The sequence below is a fragment of the Globicephala melas genome, chromosome X (assembly GCF_963455315.2).
Source record: "Globicephala melas chromosome X, mGloMel1.2, whole genome shotgun sequence".
NCBI lineage: Eukaryota > Metazoa > Chordata > Mammalia > Artiodactyla > Delphinidae > Globicephala > Globicephala melas.
In genome coordinates this window covers 71,908,759-71,929,009 of record NC_083335.1, presented here as the reverse complement: position 1 = coordinate 71,929,009, position 20,251 = coordinate 71,908,759, and the positions used below count along the sequence as shown (strand labels likewise).

General features: G+C 40.1%; 1 protein-coding gene and 1 pseudogene across 1 annotated transcript; one reads left to right on the top strand and one right to left on the bottom strand.

The window, feature by feature from the left end:
- Nucleotides 1-5,101: 5,101 nt before the first annotated feature.
- LOC138842501 (tigger transposable element-derived protein 1-like) lies at nt 5,102-5,707 on the bottom strand. The gene has a single exon (XM_070044667.1). It carries the CDS (start codon nt 5,705-5,707, stop codon nt 5,102-5,104), a length of 606 nt encoding a protein of 201 aa, XP_069900768.1.
- Nucleotides 5,708-6,971: 1,264 nt separating this feature from the next.
- LOC115849566 (nuclear receptor coactivator 4 pseudogene) lies at nt 6,972-8,842 on the top strand (annotated as a pseudogene).
- The last annotated feature ends 11,409 nt before the right edge of the window (nt 8,843-20,251 follow it).

Genomic DNA, 20,251 nt, shown 5'->3' with positions numbered 1-20,251 from the left:
CATGTAGATGTATTTCTGATGTGTTTTTGGAGAGAGTGAGTTCAGTGTCATCCCACTTTATCACCTTGATCTCCCCCTAGAAAGTGGATCCTCTAGCTCCTCTTTCAGAGGTGTTGTCTGGTGGTCTCTTTACTGCTTGTGCTTCTAAGGTTGCTGGTGACTTTTTGCCAGTGTCACTGCTGTTGTTGCTGGCTTTGCTGCCTTGGGCACAAGGATGGCCAGTTTCCTGCATCTAGGATCTCCTGTGTCACAGCTCCACAGCTGCAGGGGGAGAGGGATGATTGAGGGGGAGCTGGGCTCATGGGTATCTTTGCCATACCTTGTATTGTCAGGTTCATGGGTGCCACTGCTATGATGGGGATAGGAGAGCAGAGTCATGGGCACCTCTTTAGTTAGATAGACAGATTGCCGGCCCAGCTGCTGCTGCTGCTCTGTTCCTTGTGGCCACAGGTGATGCTGCAGCTGGGAGGCTGGAGTTGTGTGTGCCACTCTGTCTATCCCCTGTTGCTACTGTGTTCTCTAGAGCTGTGGGCTCAGCTATCATAGCCAGGGGTCCACCATCACAGGTAACATCTCTGCTATCTCCCTTGGTCCCACCTCCTCTATGTGTTCCAGTACACTCACTTTTAGATGTACAGATGTGGGGAATTCTCCAGAATACTTGTGTGTTGGGCAGAGACACTTTTGTTGGTTGTAGATTGATGGGGAGAGAAAAAAGAGTGTCTCATGCTTCCATGATGCTGACGTCACTCTCTTTGTAAATAATCTTCACCTTTATTCAATAATGCTTTTATGTTACTTGGAAAGAGTTACATTTTCAGGTCTTAATTTTAATTTGTTAGGAAGGACTAGAGCAGCATTTAGTCTGTCATTAGTTTCACCAAGACTGATTTTTCTAAAGATTGTCATGTATGTCACAAGGAATTCCACTCTAGCTGGGGACAGAATGAACACTTCCATAAACCATGTAAACTACAATCACTATTCTATCTTTGTAAGTAGTTCTTTCCATAATCTTGTATAGTTTTCTCTTTCTCTTATGCTGATGAGTACTCAGCTAAACACTAAAGTTGAAACCTTTTCAGATCCTTGTAGTTCTCTACAGTTTCAACTTAAGTTACCTACACCCCATTTCCAACAGGACCTACAAAATCAATGATGCTAAAATTGCAAGAGCTTTTAAGGCCATTTAGTTCAACACTAATATTTTTCAGATAGGAAAAATAAGTCAGATATTAAATGACTTAAGTTTATATATATATATATATATATATATATATATATATATATATATTCTCTGGCAGACCTAGAACTAAGAATGGATTTCTTAAGTCTTAGTACAGCGTTGTATTAACTACTTTCCACCATGCTTCATTCACAATATCTCTAAAATTTGTCTTTTTTCAACTTCAAAATATTCTTTAAAGTCAAGTCAAATGTGTACTTGAAAGTAGAGATTCACTAAAGGCAGTCAAGATTTCACAAAAGAAGCTATACCAAGTAGATTTTGAAAGATGGGTACAAAATCATGCAAGCAGATAGGCATATAGAAGAGTATGAATGAATACTCACAGAGGCAACTATTCACAAATCATTGTGGCTTGAAACTGTATGGTGAATTCTGGGGAACTATAAATACCATGGTATGGATGGAGCAATGACTATGATAAAATAATTCAATTTTTATTCTGTAAAAAAATTCAATTTTTATTCTGTTGGAAATGATTCACTGAAGCATGAGAATAAATCAGATTTTTATTTTAGATACATCACTCTGGAATCAGTATGAAGGAAAGATTAAAGAGTATGGGAAAGTTGTGGAGAGTTTACATCCAGAATAATTAGATGACTACTGCAATCATCCAGGCAAGAAATACAGAGAACCTAAATTAAAGGGGTAAAAAAGTGTCAATGGGGAAGTTTTAAAAAAAAAGAGATAGATATATATATATATCTATGTAACTCTCTCTTTCTCTCTCTCTCTCTCTCTCTCTCTCTCTCTCTCTCTATATATATATATATATATATATATATATATATATATATATAGTAGTAGATTCTTAGCTCTTATGACCAATTAAATGTGAAGTTTGAGAAGAAAAACTACAGATGCGATGGTTATGACTCCCAGATTTCTGATTCCTTTTGGGAATTTGGTAGGTGATAATCCCATTAACTAAGAAAAGGTGTTTAAGAGGATGAATAGTTTTGAAAGAGATTATGAGTTCAGCTTTATATACACTAAATTTAAAGAACCTAATGAATTTTTAGATTAAAAAGTTAGGTTTGCATTTGACTGAATTAACTTCACGCAGGAGACCTGATCAAGATACAGGCATACCTCATTTTATTATGCTTTGCTTTATTGCACTTCACAGATATTGCATTTTTTACAATGCAGCATGGCATTTGTGGCAAACCTGCTTTGAGCAAGTCTATCGATACCATTCTCCCAACAGCATTTACTCACTTCATATCTTTGTGTCACATTTTAGTAATTCTCACAATATTTCAAACTTCTTCATTATTATTATATTTGTTATGGTGATCTGTGATCAGTGACCTTTGATATTATTACTTTGACTCACTGAAGGCTCAGGTGGTTGTTGGCATTTTTTTAGCAATAACATATATTTAATTACACACTTAGACTACATTATTGTATAAACAACTTGTATAAACTATGCATTGGGAAACCAAAAAAATTCATGTGACTCGTTTTATTGCAATATTTGCTTTATTGTGGTGGTCTGGAATTGAACCCAAAATATTTCTGAGGTATGCCTGTATATAAATTTAGGGTCTATTAGTATGTAACTTATAGTGGAAACTGTGAGTGTGAGTTAAAACACTCATATTGTGAAGATAAAAGAATAAGGTCAAGAACAATACCCTGGAGAAAAACAACTTTTACGTGTGGATGGAGAAGAAAGACCTACAAAAATACTGAGAGTAGGTGAGTCATAAGAGTGATTACTCAAAAGCTAAGTAAAGATTTTAAAGAAGAGGTCAAAAGTATAAAATATATAGAAAAGCCAATCAGAGAGTTAATCTTATCTGAATCTTACACTGAGGTAGGCCCAAGGCAGAAGATTCGGCTATCTTCTAAAACAGCAAAGTAAAATACGGGGTCTGATTTCAAATACACATTACTGCTCTGAATTTGGCATAATATGAAGAAAAATGCTGTTGATGCTGCTGTGGCAAGCCATTTAATAGCAAAATATACTGTAGAGATGAGGCCTATGTCAGTTTGCTAAGCATTGTAGCTTAATGTTTCCTTCAAGTCCACTTTTAATTACACCACTCTACAACTAAAGACAAAGGTAGGCAGAGATAGGAAAAAGTGAAAATTTAAAAAGCCCAGGAAACAATCAGTGGGCAGAAGTGAGTCCTGACATATCAAAAATCACTCTAAAAGTAAGTGGATTGAATTAATAATCAAAAGACACAGAATGGCTAGATGGATAAGAAAAACAGGACCCAACTAAATTCTGCCCACAAGAGACACCCTTCAGTTCTAAAGACATACATAGACTCAAAGTGAAGTATAGTAAGTCCCCTACATACACATGAGTTCCGTTCTGAGAGTGCATTCATAAGTGCAATTTGTTCATAAGTCCAACAAAGTTAGCCTACGTACCCAACTAACACAATCAGCTATATAGTACTGTATTGTAATAGGTTTATAATACTTTTCACACAAATAATACATAAAAAACAAACACAAAAAATAAAGAAAACATTTTTAATCTTACAGTACAGTACCTTGAAAAGTACAGTAGTACAGCACAACAGCTGGCATACAGGGACTGACATCGAGTGAACAGGCAAGAATAGTTACTGACTGGAGGAGGGAGAGGAGTTGGGAGATGGTAGAACTGAAGGATTGTCAGCAACAGGAGACGGAGGGCAAGCTGCAATTTCACTCAGGCCTGACATTGATGGCACAGTTTCTGGTTCCTTGCTGGATTCAACTCTATCTACCCTCTTGAAAAAATGATCCAGTGATGTCTGGGTAGTAACTCTTTTTTTCTTATCATAGATGACACAGTATCAGTGGATTGTATTCTGAACAGCTGCTGCAACCTTCGTGTACCATTCTATATTTGGGTCTTGTGCCTGAGAAACTAACAGTGCCTCCTCAAATAAAGAAGATCCCCTTGCCATTTCCTGTGTCGTGAATCTCTTTGTATCTTCAGTTACTTCTTCTTCTTGTCCCTATTCATCCTTTCTCTTGGGCCTCCAATTACATCAGGTCTTCAGTAGTAAGCTCCTCATGCTGCACAACAAGGAGTTCAATGAAGTTGTCCTCTTGCACATCTATCTCCAGCTTCTCACTGAAGGTCACTAAATTGATGAAAACCTCTTTGGACTCCGCATCCACCATCTCAAATCCACGAGAATCATGAACAAACTGCGGGCAAAGATTCTTCCAAACTCCATTCATGGTGACAGCCATAACCTTATTCCAAGCAAAGTCAATGTTTTTATGGCCTTGTAGATGTTATAGTCCTTCCAAAATTGTGACAAAGTTGTTTCTGATTCATCACTCGCCTTTACTGCCTGAGGAAAAGTGTGATGTAAGTGATATTTCTTGAAAGTCGCTATAACTCCCTGGTCCATAGGTTGGATAAGCAATGTAGTATTCGGTGGCAGATGCACTACTTTGATGTTGGGATGAAAGTCGCCCATGAATGGGGGGTGGCACAGAGCAATGCCGAGCAGCAAAATAATTTTGAATGGGACATTCTTCTCCAAGCAATATTTCTCTACCTCCAGAATAAAGTGGTGGAAAAACCAGTCCTGGAAAATGGCCTGTGTAACCCAGACCTTGGGGTTACTCTTCCACATGAGAGGAAGAGAGTCCTTGGCTATGTTTTCAAGGGCTCTTGGGTTTTCTGAATGATTAACTAAGAGAGGCTTTAGCTTTATATCACCGGAAGCATTGCCACAAAACAACAGAGTTAGCCTATCCTTTGCTGCTTTATAGCCTGACAAAAACTTTTCCTCCTTACTGATGTAACTTTGGTGTGCCATCCTCTTCCAGTACAGTCCTGTCTCATCCACATTAAAAACCTGCTTGGGTAAATATATGCCTTCATCTGCCCAGGAATTTCCTAAAATGCTTCAAGAAATTATTGATGAGGGAGATCAGCTCATCAATAATTTCTTGAAGCACTTTAGGAAATTCCTGGGCAGCTACCGTATCTGCACTCACTGCCTCGCCACTTACTTTTACATTGTGAAGGTTGGCTCTAGCCTTGAACCAATGAAACCAGCCATGGCTGGCATTAAAAGATGTGCCTTCTGATTCTTCACCGTGTTTATTCTTCAAGTCTTCATAAATCCTTTTAGCTTTCTCTTGAATCAGCATTAAGCTGAGCGAGACTCGATGCTGATGCTGATCCTGCAGCCACATTCTGAAAAGTTTCTCCATTTCCTCCATCACTTTTATACGCTTCATCAGTATTATTGTCAACATCATTGGCACAGCAGACTTCACATGTTCCATGATCTTGTCCTTGTTCTTTAGAATCGTGCCGATGGTTGAATGATTCATGTTATAAAAACAAGCGACATCTACTATCTTTTTGCCTTGCTCCACTCTCTCAATTATTTTCACTTTTGTTTCCACCATTATCGTTTGGTGCACCTTAGCAGTATCAGCTACATCACTGCTGCTTTTACACTTGCTTCCAGACATCCTGGGCTTGAAATAAAGATACTGTACTACTATACTCTATACAGTACTGTACAGTAAAGTACACAAAAGCACAACCACTTGTAGAGAATGCACACATGTGACAGTGTATGCCAGACATGTTAACTAACACGTGATTTGACATGCAAAGGCATGTATGCATCTTTGAAAGTTCACAACTTGAAGGTTCATACATAGGGGACTTACTGTAATAAAAGGATATATTCCATGGAAGTGTAAACAAATGTAGATACTCATATCAAACAAAATGGACTTTAAGCCAAAAATGGTAACAATAGACAAGGTAATTATATAATGATAAAGGGACAATATATCAAGATGACATAACAATCATAAATATACATGCACCCAACATCAGAACACCTAATTATGTTAAACAAACACTAACAGATCTAAAGGGAGAAATAGACAGCAATACAATAATACTAGGGGACTTCATAACCCAGTATCAACAACTGATAGAGTCTCCACTCAGAAAATCTACAAAGAAATGTTGGAATTGAACCATAAATTTAGACAAAATGGACTTAGACCTATGTAGACTATTCCATAAAACAGCATCAAAATACGCACTCTTCTCAAGTGCACATGGAACACTTTCTAGGATAGGTCATGTGATAGGACACAAAACAAGTCTTAGGAAATTTAAGAAGAAGGAACTCATACCAACAATCCTTTCTGACCACAATGATATAAAACTAGAAATCAACAGGAGGAAATGTGGAAAATCTACACATATGTGAAAACAAAATGACACTTCTGTAGAACCAATGGGTCAGAAAAGACATCAAAAGGGAAATATAAAAGTATCCTAATTCTGCCCATGGGCCACTGCCAGGTGCATGGGAGGGGCAGGGCACAGCCTGCAGGCTCAGGGACCTTCCTTACCCCAGTCCTGGATAAAGCAACCTCCTGCTTGCCAGGAAGCTGGCATGGCAGGGACCTGGCCTGTGAGTTACCTCTGGCAGCTCAGCACCACAGCAGGAGTCCAAGGGGTGGGCTTGCCTTGCTGGGCCAAGAATGGGTCCTGCAGCCAGGGCTGTGTGAATGTGTACTGAGTGGTGCCCTTGCCTGCTCTGAAGTGGAGAGTGAATGGTAGGCTGTGGCTTCCAGGGAGGATGGGACCCAGGTTTCTTAGGGTGACTGTGCTTCTAGGAAGTGTTGGGAAACCTGGAAAGTTGCATGAGTCACTGTTGCTTTTGAACTAGAAATGCCTTACTTGGCGTTAGATGGAACAGGGAGAAGAATGAGTACCTCACAGGACCAGAGAGGCTGCTCCAGTAATAGAGAACCCCTTTTGAGGTGTTGTGATGTACAGAGGGGCTTGGAGCTTGCTATTGGTGGAGTTCTCTGGGCTGAACAGCAAATTAAAGATAACTTGTGAGAGGTCAAAGCCCAGATTCACAGTTGCATAAGTCATCACCTGGAATGCCTTCAAAGCTGTGAGGTGTGGGTGTATGAAAAGATAGATCTCATCTATCAGCTTAAAGAGAAGGCACTTCAGCAGCAGGCCCAGCAGCTCAACTGGTTACTGGGCCAGTTCAGTTGTCTTATTCATCAACTGGATTGCACCCAAAACAAAGATCTAGCCAATCAAGTCTCCGTGTGCCTGGACAGACTGGGAAGTTTGACCCTCAAACCTAAAGATTCCACTGTCCTATTCTTTGAAGCCAACATAACTGCCCTGCGCCAGGCTATCACCATATTTGGGTCTCTCAAGACCATTGAAATTCCTGAGCACTTTATGGCTCATGCTAGTTCATCAAATATTGGGCCTTTCCTGGAGAAAAGAGCCTATATACCATTGTCAGAGCAGAACTCAGCATCCAGCACCACAGCTGTCATTATCAGCGAATGGCTCCTTGGTAGCAAACCTGCCAATTGTCACCAGGCTTCTTACATACCCAGCACCAATCTCCAGGACTGGATCACCCAAAAAGCAGACCTTAGAGAATAGTCAGACTTCTGCCAGAGCCTGCAATTTCTTCAATAATGTCTGGGACAACCTAAAGGCCTTGGAAAACTGTCTCCACAAGAGTCAGCAATAAGAAGTTTCTGAAAAACCAAGTTACCAAAAGTGTAACAGCTATTCTACTACCAGTTCTTACTCCATTGAAATTGAAAAGGTTGGAGATCTAGGGCTTCTTGATCAAGATGAGATGGACCTTTCTGATTGGCTGGTGACTCCCCAGGAATCCCATAAGCTTGAGAAGTCTGGCAATGGCAGATGTGAAACCAGCGAGAAGTTTAAGCTCTTGTTCCGGGTGTTACCAGGAGTCCTATAGTGTGTATGATTGGCTTGTCAAGCCTGATTCCTGTACCAATTGCCCAAAGGTGTGGAGACTGAAAATCTGGTCAGTCTGAAGTGCCTGAATAACCACTTGAAGTCCAATAAACTCATGTCTGCTCCCAGTGTGATTACTGAGGATTGGCTTGTTCAGAACCATCAAGACCCATATAAAGTAGAGGAGGTCTGCAAAGCCAATGAGCCCTGTATAAGCTTTGCAGAGTGCATGTGTGATGAAACTTGTGAGAAGGAAGCTCTGTGTAAATGGGTTCTGAAGAAAGAAGGAAAGGATAAAAATGGTATGCCTGTGGAACCAAAACCTGAACCTGAGAAACATAAAGATTCCCTGAATATGTGGCCCTGTCCATTCAGAAAAAAGGCAACAGAACAAGCTAAGGCACCAAAGGCAATGGCTTCTTCTAGAATTGCTTATTCCTTCTAAGTCATAAACAACAGTCCCTTGTCAGAGTGGCTCATTACTCCCTCGTGCAAAGAGGGATGTCCCAAGGAAGTGCCTCTTACCAAGGACAGAGCTTGCAAACAAAAGCTCACAAGCCTCTCGGCCACTTCCTGGTTTCGCTTTAACACAGCTGACTGGGTCTTGCCAGGGAAGAAGACAGGAAATTTTAGCCAGTTATCCTCAGGAGAAAACAAGTGGCTACTTCAAAAGAAGGCCAAGGAAGTGTTACTTAATTGGTCCCTACAGGAGGAATACAACTTTCCCCCTGCCCTTTACAGCGCCCCCCCCAGCAGTTCGTGATCTCTTTGCCTGTTTGCAGTTTAAAGTTGATTTAAAAAAAAGATTGTATCGAACTCCTTTACAGATGTGAAAAAATGGAGTACTAGAGTCAAGCAAATTTTCTGCAGATTATCACAAATCCATGAGCTGATTGACTGTGGCTTGCCAAATCATTGTGTTTCTGGGTCTGATGTAGTTCCTTTCCTACCTAATTTTGAACTAATGAAGAGAAATAATGTCATCAAATTATGAGTTACTGTGTAAAAGAAAAAGGCTGTTTGTTGATGCTGATGTGATTCAGTTTCTTCTTATAGCAGCATTAATTCACCCCTACACTAGAAACACAGCATCTTCGTGGCTAGGTCTTCTTCATAAGCCTCCATGGCTCCTTAGATGAGGTTGTTATTAGAAGTACATTAAAAAACTGAAGTTTTAAAAATGAAATAGTTCTATAATTAAGATGTGTTTTGTATTATAAAGCTAGTAAACTTACCTAACTTTTTGATTGCCCTTCTTTGGATGCTTCCCTTGCTGTGGGTTTTCTTCCATTACTGGTGAATTCTTCTGTTTCATTAATATACAATATATTGCACACAAATAATTAACCTTGCCAATATAGTGTTTTTTTCTTACCAAAATATGTATTAACAATCCTGGCAAATTTTGACATTAATTACAAAACATTTTAGCTTACATGCCAGGTTCAACATTATTTTTCTTCTTTTGAAAGAAACTCAGTTACTGCAAGTTTTGTCTTTATTCCCTTCTCTAAACATTATTATTAAAGTATCTAGACAGCTCTTTCAGAAGGGCTCAATATTACTTGAAGTCTATATTCAGGGTAGTCCTAGTCTCTTTCAAAATATTCTGAAAAACTACAGGCAGAAGAGTCCCAGTGCTGAGTAATCAAAAAGCAAAAGGCAAGACATGTTGGAAATGTAGTACTTGAACTATTCACTATCCTAAGTGTTATTGGTGCATCCTGTGTAAATGAAAGATGAATCTGACACCTAAGCATAAATTAAATGTCCTCTCACTGCAAGCATAGCATACTTATACCTCTAAAAGTATAATGCAGTGACATTTTAGTGAATAGGCTGTTTTGAACACTTATGCCTTGGGGTGTTTATTGAAGCTTTATGAAAACTATTGATGTTTCCTTGGTATCCTTAAAGTTATGTCCATGCTTTAAAAAGTTTCTCTGTAGGCCACAAATGGTACTTATACCATGTTTTAAAATTCTCTAAGACGAGACATCTTAGCTGCTTTCCAGGCATTTAAATTATTAAGCCACTCAACTTGCCTATGTGTTATTGGAAATACTATTTTTTTTTTTTGCGGTACATGGGCCTCTCACTGTTGTGGCCTCTCCCGTTGCAGAGCACAGGCTCCGGACACGCAGGCTCAGCAGCCATGGCTCACGGGCCCAGCTGCTCCACGGCATGTGGGATCTTCCCGAACCAGGGCACGAACCCGTGTCCCCTGCATCAGCTGGCAGACTCTCAACCACTGCACCACCAGGGAAGCCGTTACTGGAAATACTTTTAAAGTTTGTACTTGTGGTCATCTAGAAAGCCCTTTTGGGGAAATTTCACAGTCCCAGTGTCATTGCCATACAGCTTCACTAGAATTCTTGAACCACAGCTGAAACTAGCCTATTATTTTTTAGTTCCCAAGATACCATTTAGAACTTTAAAAGTAAAGGTGGTGGGAAAAACTTAAGAAGGAGCATTTCCATTATCTTATGTTGCAGGAAACTTTGTAGTTTTTGAGGTTTAACACATTGTGTATCCCTCAATTAACATTAATCACTATGCTAATGAGTATGTAAAGCATTCTTTGGCATTAATGCATTTGTATCTCCCTCCATTCAAAGGATGACAGCCAAAAAAAAAAAAAAAGTAACTCAGAGAGGGGGATCAAGATAGTGGAGGAGTATTACATGGAGCTCATCTTCTCCCACAAAAATATTAACAGTACATCTACAAGTGGAACGATTCACACAGTACAGCTATTGAATGCCAACAGAAGACCTCAGACTTCCAAAAAAAAAAGAAAAAGAAACAAAGAAAACCACTACATAACTGGGTAAGGAGTAAAGGGAAAAGAAAAAGAAGGAATTGGAATGGTGCCTGCACCACAGGGACGAAGCTGTGAAGGAGGAAAGGCTCCCACACCCATGGAAGTCTCCTCACTGGTGGGGAGACGAGATTGGATGGAGGAGGAGCTTCAGAGCCTAGGAGGAGAGCACAGCAACTGGTTAGTGGAAGGCAAAATTGAAAGTACCCTGCACAGAAGTTCAGCACCGCCTCCCTGTGATCCCCAGACTGAGACACTCATCTGTTGGTGCAGCTGAGTGCTGGGTGCTGAAGCTCAGGCTTCAGAGACCAGATCCAGGGAGAGGATCAGTGTTGGCTTGCATGGAAACAGCCTGAGGAGACTGGGCTGTGGTAACTGATGGTGAACTTAGAAGAAGCCTGGGCCTGCCAGAGAGGTAAGGTGCCATTATTGGGGAGAGCATGAGGAGAGGGGTGGGACCACCATAAGAGCTTCTTTCCCTGTGAGCACTCCCAGGCAAAAGGACACCACCTACATGAGCTCTGGGGGTGGGCACAAGTCACTGAGTCATCATGGGCTCCAGAGCTGGGCACCAGCACTGTTATGAGACCTGGGAGCAGGCACTAGGCCCTGCCTCTGCTTTCCCGGGAAGGCACGGATAACATCTGTCTATAGGAAATCTTCAAGCAGGGCCCATGCCTTGCCCCCACTGTCCTGGGAGGGCAGATAGTGCCCACCCCTAGGAAATCAGTGAGCAGGCGCCAGACCCTGCCCCCACTGTCCTGAAAGGGCATGGATAGCACCTTCACATAGGAAATCTGCAAGAAGGAGCCAGGCCCTGCCCCTGCTGTCACAGGAGGGTGCAGATAGTGGTCTCCACTAGGAAATCTGTGAGCAGGTGCCAGGCCTTGCCCCTGCTATCCTGAGAAAGTGTGGAGAAGAGCCGCCTATAGGAGATGCTTGAGCAGGTGTCAGACCCTACTCCCAGTATCCTGGGAGCATGCAAGAGCCATTTTACCTGAACACCCCATATCAGGAGATAATGGCCAGCACATGCTAAAGAAGGAGGCAGCAAGCATCCAAACTAAAAGCAGCTCCTCAATTCCAGCAAAGAATGCTGAATAGAAGGACTTGAGCTCACCTCCTCTCGGGAAAACACCAAAATCACAACTAACTGCTGAACAATCTTCAATAAAAATAACTGGAACCTACAAAAATATATATTTTACATTCAAAGAAAAAGAGCAAGCCACAACAAGATAGAAGGAGGGGAGCTTTTGTGACATAATCAAATCCCATACATTGTGGGTGGGCAACCCACAAACTGGAAAATAATTATATCACACAGGTTCTCCCACAAGAGTGAGAGTCCTGAGCCCCATTTCACCCTCACCAGCCTGAGGGTCTGTCATTGGGAGGAGAAATCCCCAAAGCATTTGTCTTTGAAAGCCAGCAGATCTTAAGTGCAAGAGTTCCATAGGACTGGGAGAAACAGACTCAATTCTTGGAGGGCATGCACAAAGTTTCACATACACTGAGACCCAGCACAAAGCAGTAACTCCATAGGAGCCAGGGGTGGGCCTACCTATGACCTTGGAGGGTCTCCTGGGGAGGTAGGAGTCAGCTGTGGTTCACTGTGGGGGCAAGGACACTAGTGGCAGGAGCCCCAGAGAATATTGATCAGTGTGAGCTCTATCAGAGATTGTAATTTTGGCATCAAGGCCTGGCCCTACCAAGCAGCCTACAGGCTCCAGTGATGGAACACCTCAGGCCAAACCTCCAGCAAGATAAGAACACAGGCCCCCTCATCACCATACAGGGTGCCTAAAGCCATATTGAGCTCACAGCCACTTATAGACACACCTCTTGACACAGCCTTGCGCACCAGAGGGACAAGACCCAGCTCGACGAACCAGTGGGCAGGCACAATTTCCTCCCATCAGGAAGCAACCACAAGCTTCATGACTAACCTAACCCACCAGAAGGAAGACACTAGAAGCAAGAGGAGCTATAGTCCTCCAGCCAGCAGAAAGGAATCCACAAACACAGAAAGTCAGATAAAAAGAGACTGCAGAGAAATATGTTTCAGATGAAGAAACAACACAAAAACCCACAAGAAAAACTATATAAAGAGTAGATAGGCAAACTAACTGAAAAATAATTCAGAGTAATGATAGTAAAGATGATTCAAGATCTCAGAAAAAGAATGGAAGCACAGACTGAGAAGTTACAAGAGATGTTTAATAAAGAGCTTGAAGTTTTAAAGAATAAACAGAGATGAAAAATACAATAAATGGAATGAAAAATAAACCAGAAGAAATCAATAGAAGAATAACTGAGGCAGAAGAATGAATAAGTGAGCTGGAAGACAGAATGTTGGAAATCACTGCCACAGAACAGAACAAAGAAAAAGGAATGAAAAGAAATGAGGGAAGTCTCAGAGACATCAAGGAGAATATTAAACCATTCACGTTATAGGGATCCCAGAAGGAGAAGAGAGAGAGAAATGGCCTGAGAAATATTTGAAGAGATTATAACCTTAAGTTTACCTAACATGGGAAATAAAAGAGTCACTCAAGTCCAGGAAGGGCAGAGTCCCATACAACATAAACGCAAGGAGAAACACACTGAGACACATATTAATCAAACTGACAAAAGTTAAAGGCAAAAAATACTAAAAGCAACAAGGGGAAAGTAACAAATAATATACAATGGAACCCTAAGGTTATCAGTGGATTTTTCAAAAGAAAATCTACAGGTCAGAAGGGAGTGGCATGATATATTTAAAGTGATGAAAGGGAAAAACCTACAACCAAGAAAACTCTACCCAGAAAGGATCTCATTCAGATTCAATGGAATAATCAAAAGTATTACAGACAAGCAAAATCTAAGAGAACTCAGTACCACCAAACCAGAGTTACAATAAATCCTAAAAGGATCTTCTCTAGGTAGAAAAGAAGAGGCCACAACTAAAACCAAGAAAATTATGAATTAGGAAGCTCAATAGTAAAGGCAAACACAAAGTAAAGGTAAAAAATAATCCACACACAACATAATATCAAAACCAGCAATTGTGAGAGGAGGAGAGTACAAATGCAAGATATTGGAAATGCATTTGAAATTAAGACATCAGCAACTTAAAATAATCTTTTTCATATACAGAATGTTATAACAAAACCACATGAGAACTGAAAACCAAAAATATACAATAGATACACACACAAAAAAGAAAAAGCAACCAAACATATCACTAAAGATAGACATTAAATCATGAGAGAAGAGAACAAAAGAGGAAGGGAAGAAAAAAGACCTTCAAAAACAAATCCAAAATAATTAACAAAATGGTAATAAGAACATTCATATCGATAATTACCTTAAAAGTAAATGGATTAAATGCTCCTACCAAAAGACACAGACTGGCTGAATGGATACAAAAAAAGACCGATATACATGCTGTCTAGAGGAGACCAACTTCAGATCTAGGGACACATACAGACTGAAAGTGAGAATAAGGAAAAATATTCCATGAAAATGGAAATTTAAAAAAGCAGGAGTAGCAATATTCATATTACACAAAATAGACTTTAAAATAAAGACTGTTACAGGAAACAAAGAAGGGCACTACATAATGATGAAAGGATCAATCCAAGAAGATATAACAATTGTAAATATATATACACTCAACATAGGATCACCTCAATAAATAAGGCAAACGCTAACAGCCATAAAAGGAGAAATTGACAGTAACATGATATTAGTGGGGAACTTTAATACCCCACTTTCATCAATGGACACATCATCCAGACAGAAAATCAATTAGGAAACACAGGCCTTAAATGAAACATTAGACCAGATGGACACAATTGATATTTATAGAGCATTCAATCGAAAAGCAGCTGAATGTACTTTCTTCTCAAGTGCACACGAAACATTCTCCAGGATAGATCACATCTTGGGTAACAAATCAAGCCTTGATAAACTTAGAAAAATTGAAATCATACCAAGCATCTTTTCGGTCCACAGTGATATGTGATTATAAAGAAATTAGAGGAAAATAAAGTGTGAAAAACACAAATATGTGGAGGCAAAACAATATGTTACTAAACAACCAATGGATCACTGAAGAAATTGAAGAGGAAATCAAAAAACACAGAGAGACAAATGACAACAAGAACACGATGATCCGAAACCTTTGGGACACAGAAAAACCAGTTCAAAGAGAGAAGTTTATAGGGATACAATATTACCTCAGGAAACAAGAAAAATCTCAAGTAAAAAAACCAAACCTTACACCTAATGTAACAAGAGAAAGAGGAAGAAACAAAACCCAAAGTTAGTAGAAGGAAAGAAATCATAAAGATCAGAGCAGAAATAAATGAAAAATAGACAATGAAAACTATAGAAAATGTCAACAAAACTAAAAGCTGGTTCTCTGAGAAGATAAAAAATATTGATAAATTTTTAGCCAGACTCACCAACAAAAGAAGGGAGAGGACTCAAATCAATAACAGTAGAGGGGGGATCTACAAGATGGCAGAGGAGTAAGACGTGGAGATCAACTTCTTCACCACAAATACATCAGAAATACATCTACATGTGGAACAACTCCTACAGAACACCTACTGAATGCTGGCAGAAGACTTCAGACTTCCCAAAAGGAAAGAAATTCCCCACGTACCTGGGTAGGGCAAAAGAAGAAACAGAGACCAAAGAATAGGGACAGGACCTGCACCTCTGGGAGGGAGCTGTGAAGGAGGAAATGTTTCCACACACTAGGAGGCCCCTTCACTGGTGGACATGGGGTGGTGGTGGGGGGTGGAGGCTCCAGAGCCACAGAAGAGAGCACAGCAATAGGGGTGCAGAGGACAAAGAGGAGAGATTGTCACATAGAGGATAGGTGCTGACCAGCACTCACCAGCCTGAGAGGCTTGACTGTTCACCTGTTGGGGCATGCGTGAGCTGGGAGAAGAGGCTCAGATTTCAGAGGTCAGATCCCAGGGAGAGGACTAGGGTTGGCTGTGTGAACACAGCCTGAAGAGGGATAGTGCACCACAGCTAGGCAGGAGGGAGCCTGGGAAAAAGCATGGAACTGCCTAAGAGGCGAGAGACCATTGTTTCAGGGTGTGCAAGGAGAGGTGATTCAGAGCACCACTCAAACAAGTGCCAGAGACAGGCGCGAGCCACGGCTATCGGTGTGGACACCAGAGGCGGGCATGAAACGCTAAGGCTGCTGCTTCAGCCACCAAGAAGCCTGTGTGAAAGCACAGGTAACTATCCACACCTCCCTTCCTGGGAGGCTGCACAGCACACCAGTGCCAGGGTGCCGTGATCCAGGGACAACTTCCCCAGGAGAACACATGGCGTACCTCAGGTTGCTGCAATGTCACGCTGGCCTCTGCTGCTGTAGGCTTACCCTGCATTCCATAACCCTCCCTCCCCCAAGCCTGACTGAGCCAGAGCCCCCTAAACAGGTTGTACTTTAACCTCCTCGTGTCTGGGTGGGGAACAGAGGCCCTCAGGAAACCTACATGCACAGGCGGAGATAAATCCAAAGCTGAACTCCAGGAGCTGTGCGAACAAAGAAGGGAAAGGGAAATATCTCCCAGGAGCCTCAAGAGCAGTGGATTAAATCTCCACAATTAACTTGATGTACCCTGCATCTGTCGAATACCTGAAGAGACAACAAATCATCCCAAAATTGAGGCAGTGGACTTTGAGAGCAACTGTAGACTTGGCATTTGCTTTCTGCATCTAATTTGTTTCTGGTTTTATGTTTATCTTAGTATAGTATTTAGAGCTTATTATCATTGGTAGATTTTATTGATTTGGTTGCTCTCTTCCTTTATATATATATTTTTTCCCTTTTTCTCTTTCTATGAGTGTGTATGTGTATGCTTCTTTTTGTGATTTTTTCTGTATAGCTTTGCTTTTACCATTTGTCCTAGGATTCTGTCTGTCTTTTTTTTTTCTTTATATAGTTTTTAGTGCTTGTTATCATTGGTGGCTTTGTTTATTGGTTTGGTTGCTTTCCTTTCTTTCTTTCTTTTTTAAATTATTTTTTAATTTTTTTATTGCTAATAATATTTTTTATTTGAATAACTTTGTTTTATTTTACTTCTTTCTTCCTTTCTTTCTCTTTCTTTCCTTCTTTCCTTCTTTCTTCCTTTCTTTCTTTCTTTCTCCCTTTTCTTCTAAGTCATGTGGCTGACAGGGTCTTCGTGCTCTGGCCAGGTGTCATGTCTGAGCCTATGAGGTGGGAGAGCTGAGTTCAGGACACTGGTCCACCAGAGACCTCCCAGCTCCACATAACATCAAATAGCGAAAGCGCTCCCAGAGATCTCCATCTCAGTGCTAAGACCCAGATCCACTCAACGATCAGCAAACTACAGTGCTGGACACCACATGCCAAACAACAAAACAGGAACACAACCCCAACCATTAGTACAGAGGCTGCCTCAAATCATAATAAGGTCAAAAACACCCAAAAAAACATCGCTGAATGTGGTTCTACGCATCAGAAAAACATGATCTGGGCTCATCCCCCAGAACACAGGCACCAGTTCTCTCCACCAGGAAGCCTACACAACCCACTGAACCAAATGTACCCACTGGGGGAAGACACCAAAAACAATGGGAACTATGATCCTGAAGCCTGTGAAAAGGAGACCCCAAATACAGTAAGTTAAACAAAATGAAAAGACAGAGAAACACACAGCAAATGAAAGAGCAAAGTAAAAACCCACCAGACCAAACAAATGAGGAGGGAATAGGCAGTTTACCTGAAAAAGAATTCAGAGTAATGATAGTAAAGATGATCCAAAATCTTGGAAATAGAATGGAAAAAATAAAAGAAACATTTAACAAGGACCTAGAATAACTAAATGAAGAACAAACAATGATGAACAACAAAATAAATGAAATTCAAAATTCTCTAGAAGGAATCAATAGCAGAATAATGGAGGCAGAAGAACGGATAAGTGACCTGCAAGATAAAATAGTGGAAATCACTACCACAGAGAAGAATAAAGAAAAAATAATGAAAATAATTGAGGATAGTCTCAGACCTCTGGGACAACATTAAATGTACCAACATTCGAATTATAGGGGTCCCAGAAGAAGAAGACAAAAAGAAAGGGACTGAGAAAATATTTGAGGAGATTATAGTTGAAAACTTCCCTAATATGGGAAAGGAAATAGTCAATCAAGTCTAGGAAGCACAGAGAGTCACATACAGGATAAGTCGAAGGAGAAACATGCCAAGACACATATTAATCAAACTATTAAAAATTAAATACAAACAAAAATATTAAAAGCAGCAAGGGTAAAACAACAAATAATATTCAAGGGAATCCCCATAAGGTTAACAGCTGATCTTTCAGCAGAAACTCTGCAAGCTAGAAGAGAGTGGCAGGACATATTTAAAGTGATGAAAGGGAAAAACCTACAACCAACATTACTCTACCCAGCAAAGATCTATTCAGATTCGACAGAGAAACTAAAGCATTTACACACAAGAGAAAGGTAAAAGAATTTAGCACGACCAAACCAGCTCTGCAACAAATGCTAAAGGACCTTCTCTAGGCAGGAAACACAAAAGAAGGAAAAACCAGTGCCATTTCAGTGACATGATAAACACAAAAGCTTGATTTCTCTTAGTTGAGGTGAAGCTAGGAATCTGGAACTTAGAGGACATAGTTGAGAACACTAGTTCTAGAAGTTTGGATTCAAAAAAGAAAGAGATGAGACAACCAATGAAGAGGAGAATACATATCACATGAAAATTCCATAACATGTCAAACATCAGTTGTGACTAATTTTGGAATGGGAAAACAATATCCCTCAATTCTCAAGAATGAAAGGATCTTAAAGTCATCAAATAAAATCTCCATCCAAAAAAATAAGTAGAAATGAAAAAGAAGCAATTAAAACTGGCACAACAGTAATCCAAAAGATAAGAGACTACTACAAAAAAATATATGCCAATAAAACAGACAACCTAGAAGAAATGGACAAATTATTACAAAGATGCAACCTACCAAGACTGAATCAGGAAGAAATGGAAAATATGAACAGACCAATCACAGGTACTGAAATTGAAACCGTGATTTAAAAACTTCTAACAAACAAAATCCCAGGGCCAGATGGCTTCACAGGCAAAGTCTTTCAAACATTTAGAGAAGAGTTAACACCTATCTTTCTGAAAGTCTTCCAAATAATTGCAGAGGAAGAAACACTCCCAAGCTCATTTTATGAGGCCACAATCTCCCTGATACCAAAACCAGAAAAAGATACCACAAAAAAGAAAACTATAGGCCAATATCACTGATGAACATAGATGTGAAAATCCTCAGCAAAATACTAGCAAACAGAATCCAATAGCACATTAAAAGGACCATACACCATGATCAAGTGGGGTTTATCCCAGGAAAACAAGAATTCTTTAATATCCACAACTCAATCAGTGTGACACACTATATTATCAAACAGAAAAATAAAAACCATATGATCATCTCAATAGATACAAAAAAGGGTTTTGACAAAATTCAACACCCTTTTAAAGTAAAATCTCTCCAGAAAGTGGGCATAGAGGGAACTTACCTCATCATAATATAGGCCATATATAAAAAAAACACAGCTAACATCATTCTCAATGGTGAAAATTTGAAAGCATTCCATCTAGGATGAGGAATAAGGCAAGGACGTCCACTGTCACCACATTTGAGAGCCACAACTACTGAGCCCGCATGCTACAACTACTGAAGCCCACATGCTTAGACCCTGTGCCCCACAACAAGAGAAGCCACCATAAGGAGAAGCCTGTGCACCACAACAAAGAGTAGGCCCCACTTGCCACAACTAGAGAAAGCCCATGCACAGCAATGAAGACTCAATGCAGCAAAAAAACAAACAAACAAAAAAAAACCCTGAAATTAGACACTGTCTAACACCATAGACAAAAATAAACATGAAATGGGTCAAAGACCTAAATGCAAGGTCAGACGTTATAAAGCTCTTAGAGGAAAACATAAGCAGAATACTCTCTGACATAAATTTCAGCAATATCTTTTTTGATCCACTTCCTAGATTAATGAAAATAAAAACAAAATAAACAAATGGGACCTAATTAAACTCAAAAGCTTCTGCACAGCAAAGGAAGCCATAAACAAAACAAAAGACAACCCACAGAATGGGAGAAAATATTTGCAAACAAAGTGGCCACCAAAGGATTAATCTCCAAAAGATAAAAATAGCACATGCAGTTCAAAAAAAAAAAAAGCCACCTAATTAAAACATGGGCAGAATATCTAAATAGACGTTTCTCTAAAAAAGACATACAGATGGTCAAAAAGCACATGAAAAGATGCTTGACATCACTAATTATCAGAGCAATGCAAATCAAAAGTACTATGCAAGTAAAGTAAAATCAAAGTACACCAGTCAG

Bases quoted from the DNA above. Each gene is read 5' to 3' on its own strand.
- LOC138842501 (XM_070044667.1), bottom strand. From the start codon at position 5,707: ATGTCTGGAAGCAAGTGTAAAAGCAGCAGTGATGTAGCTGATACTGCT.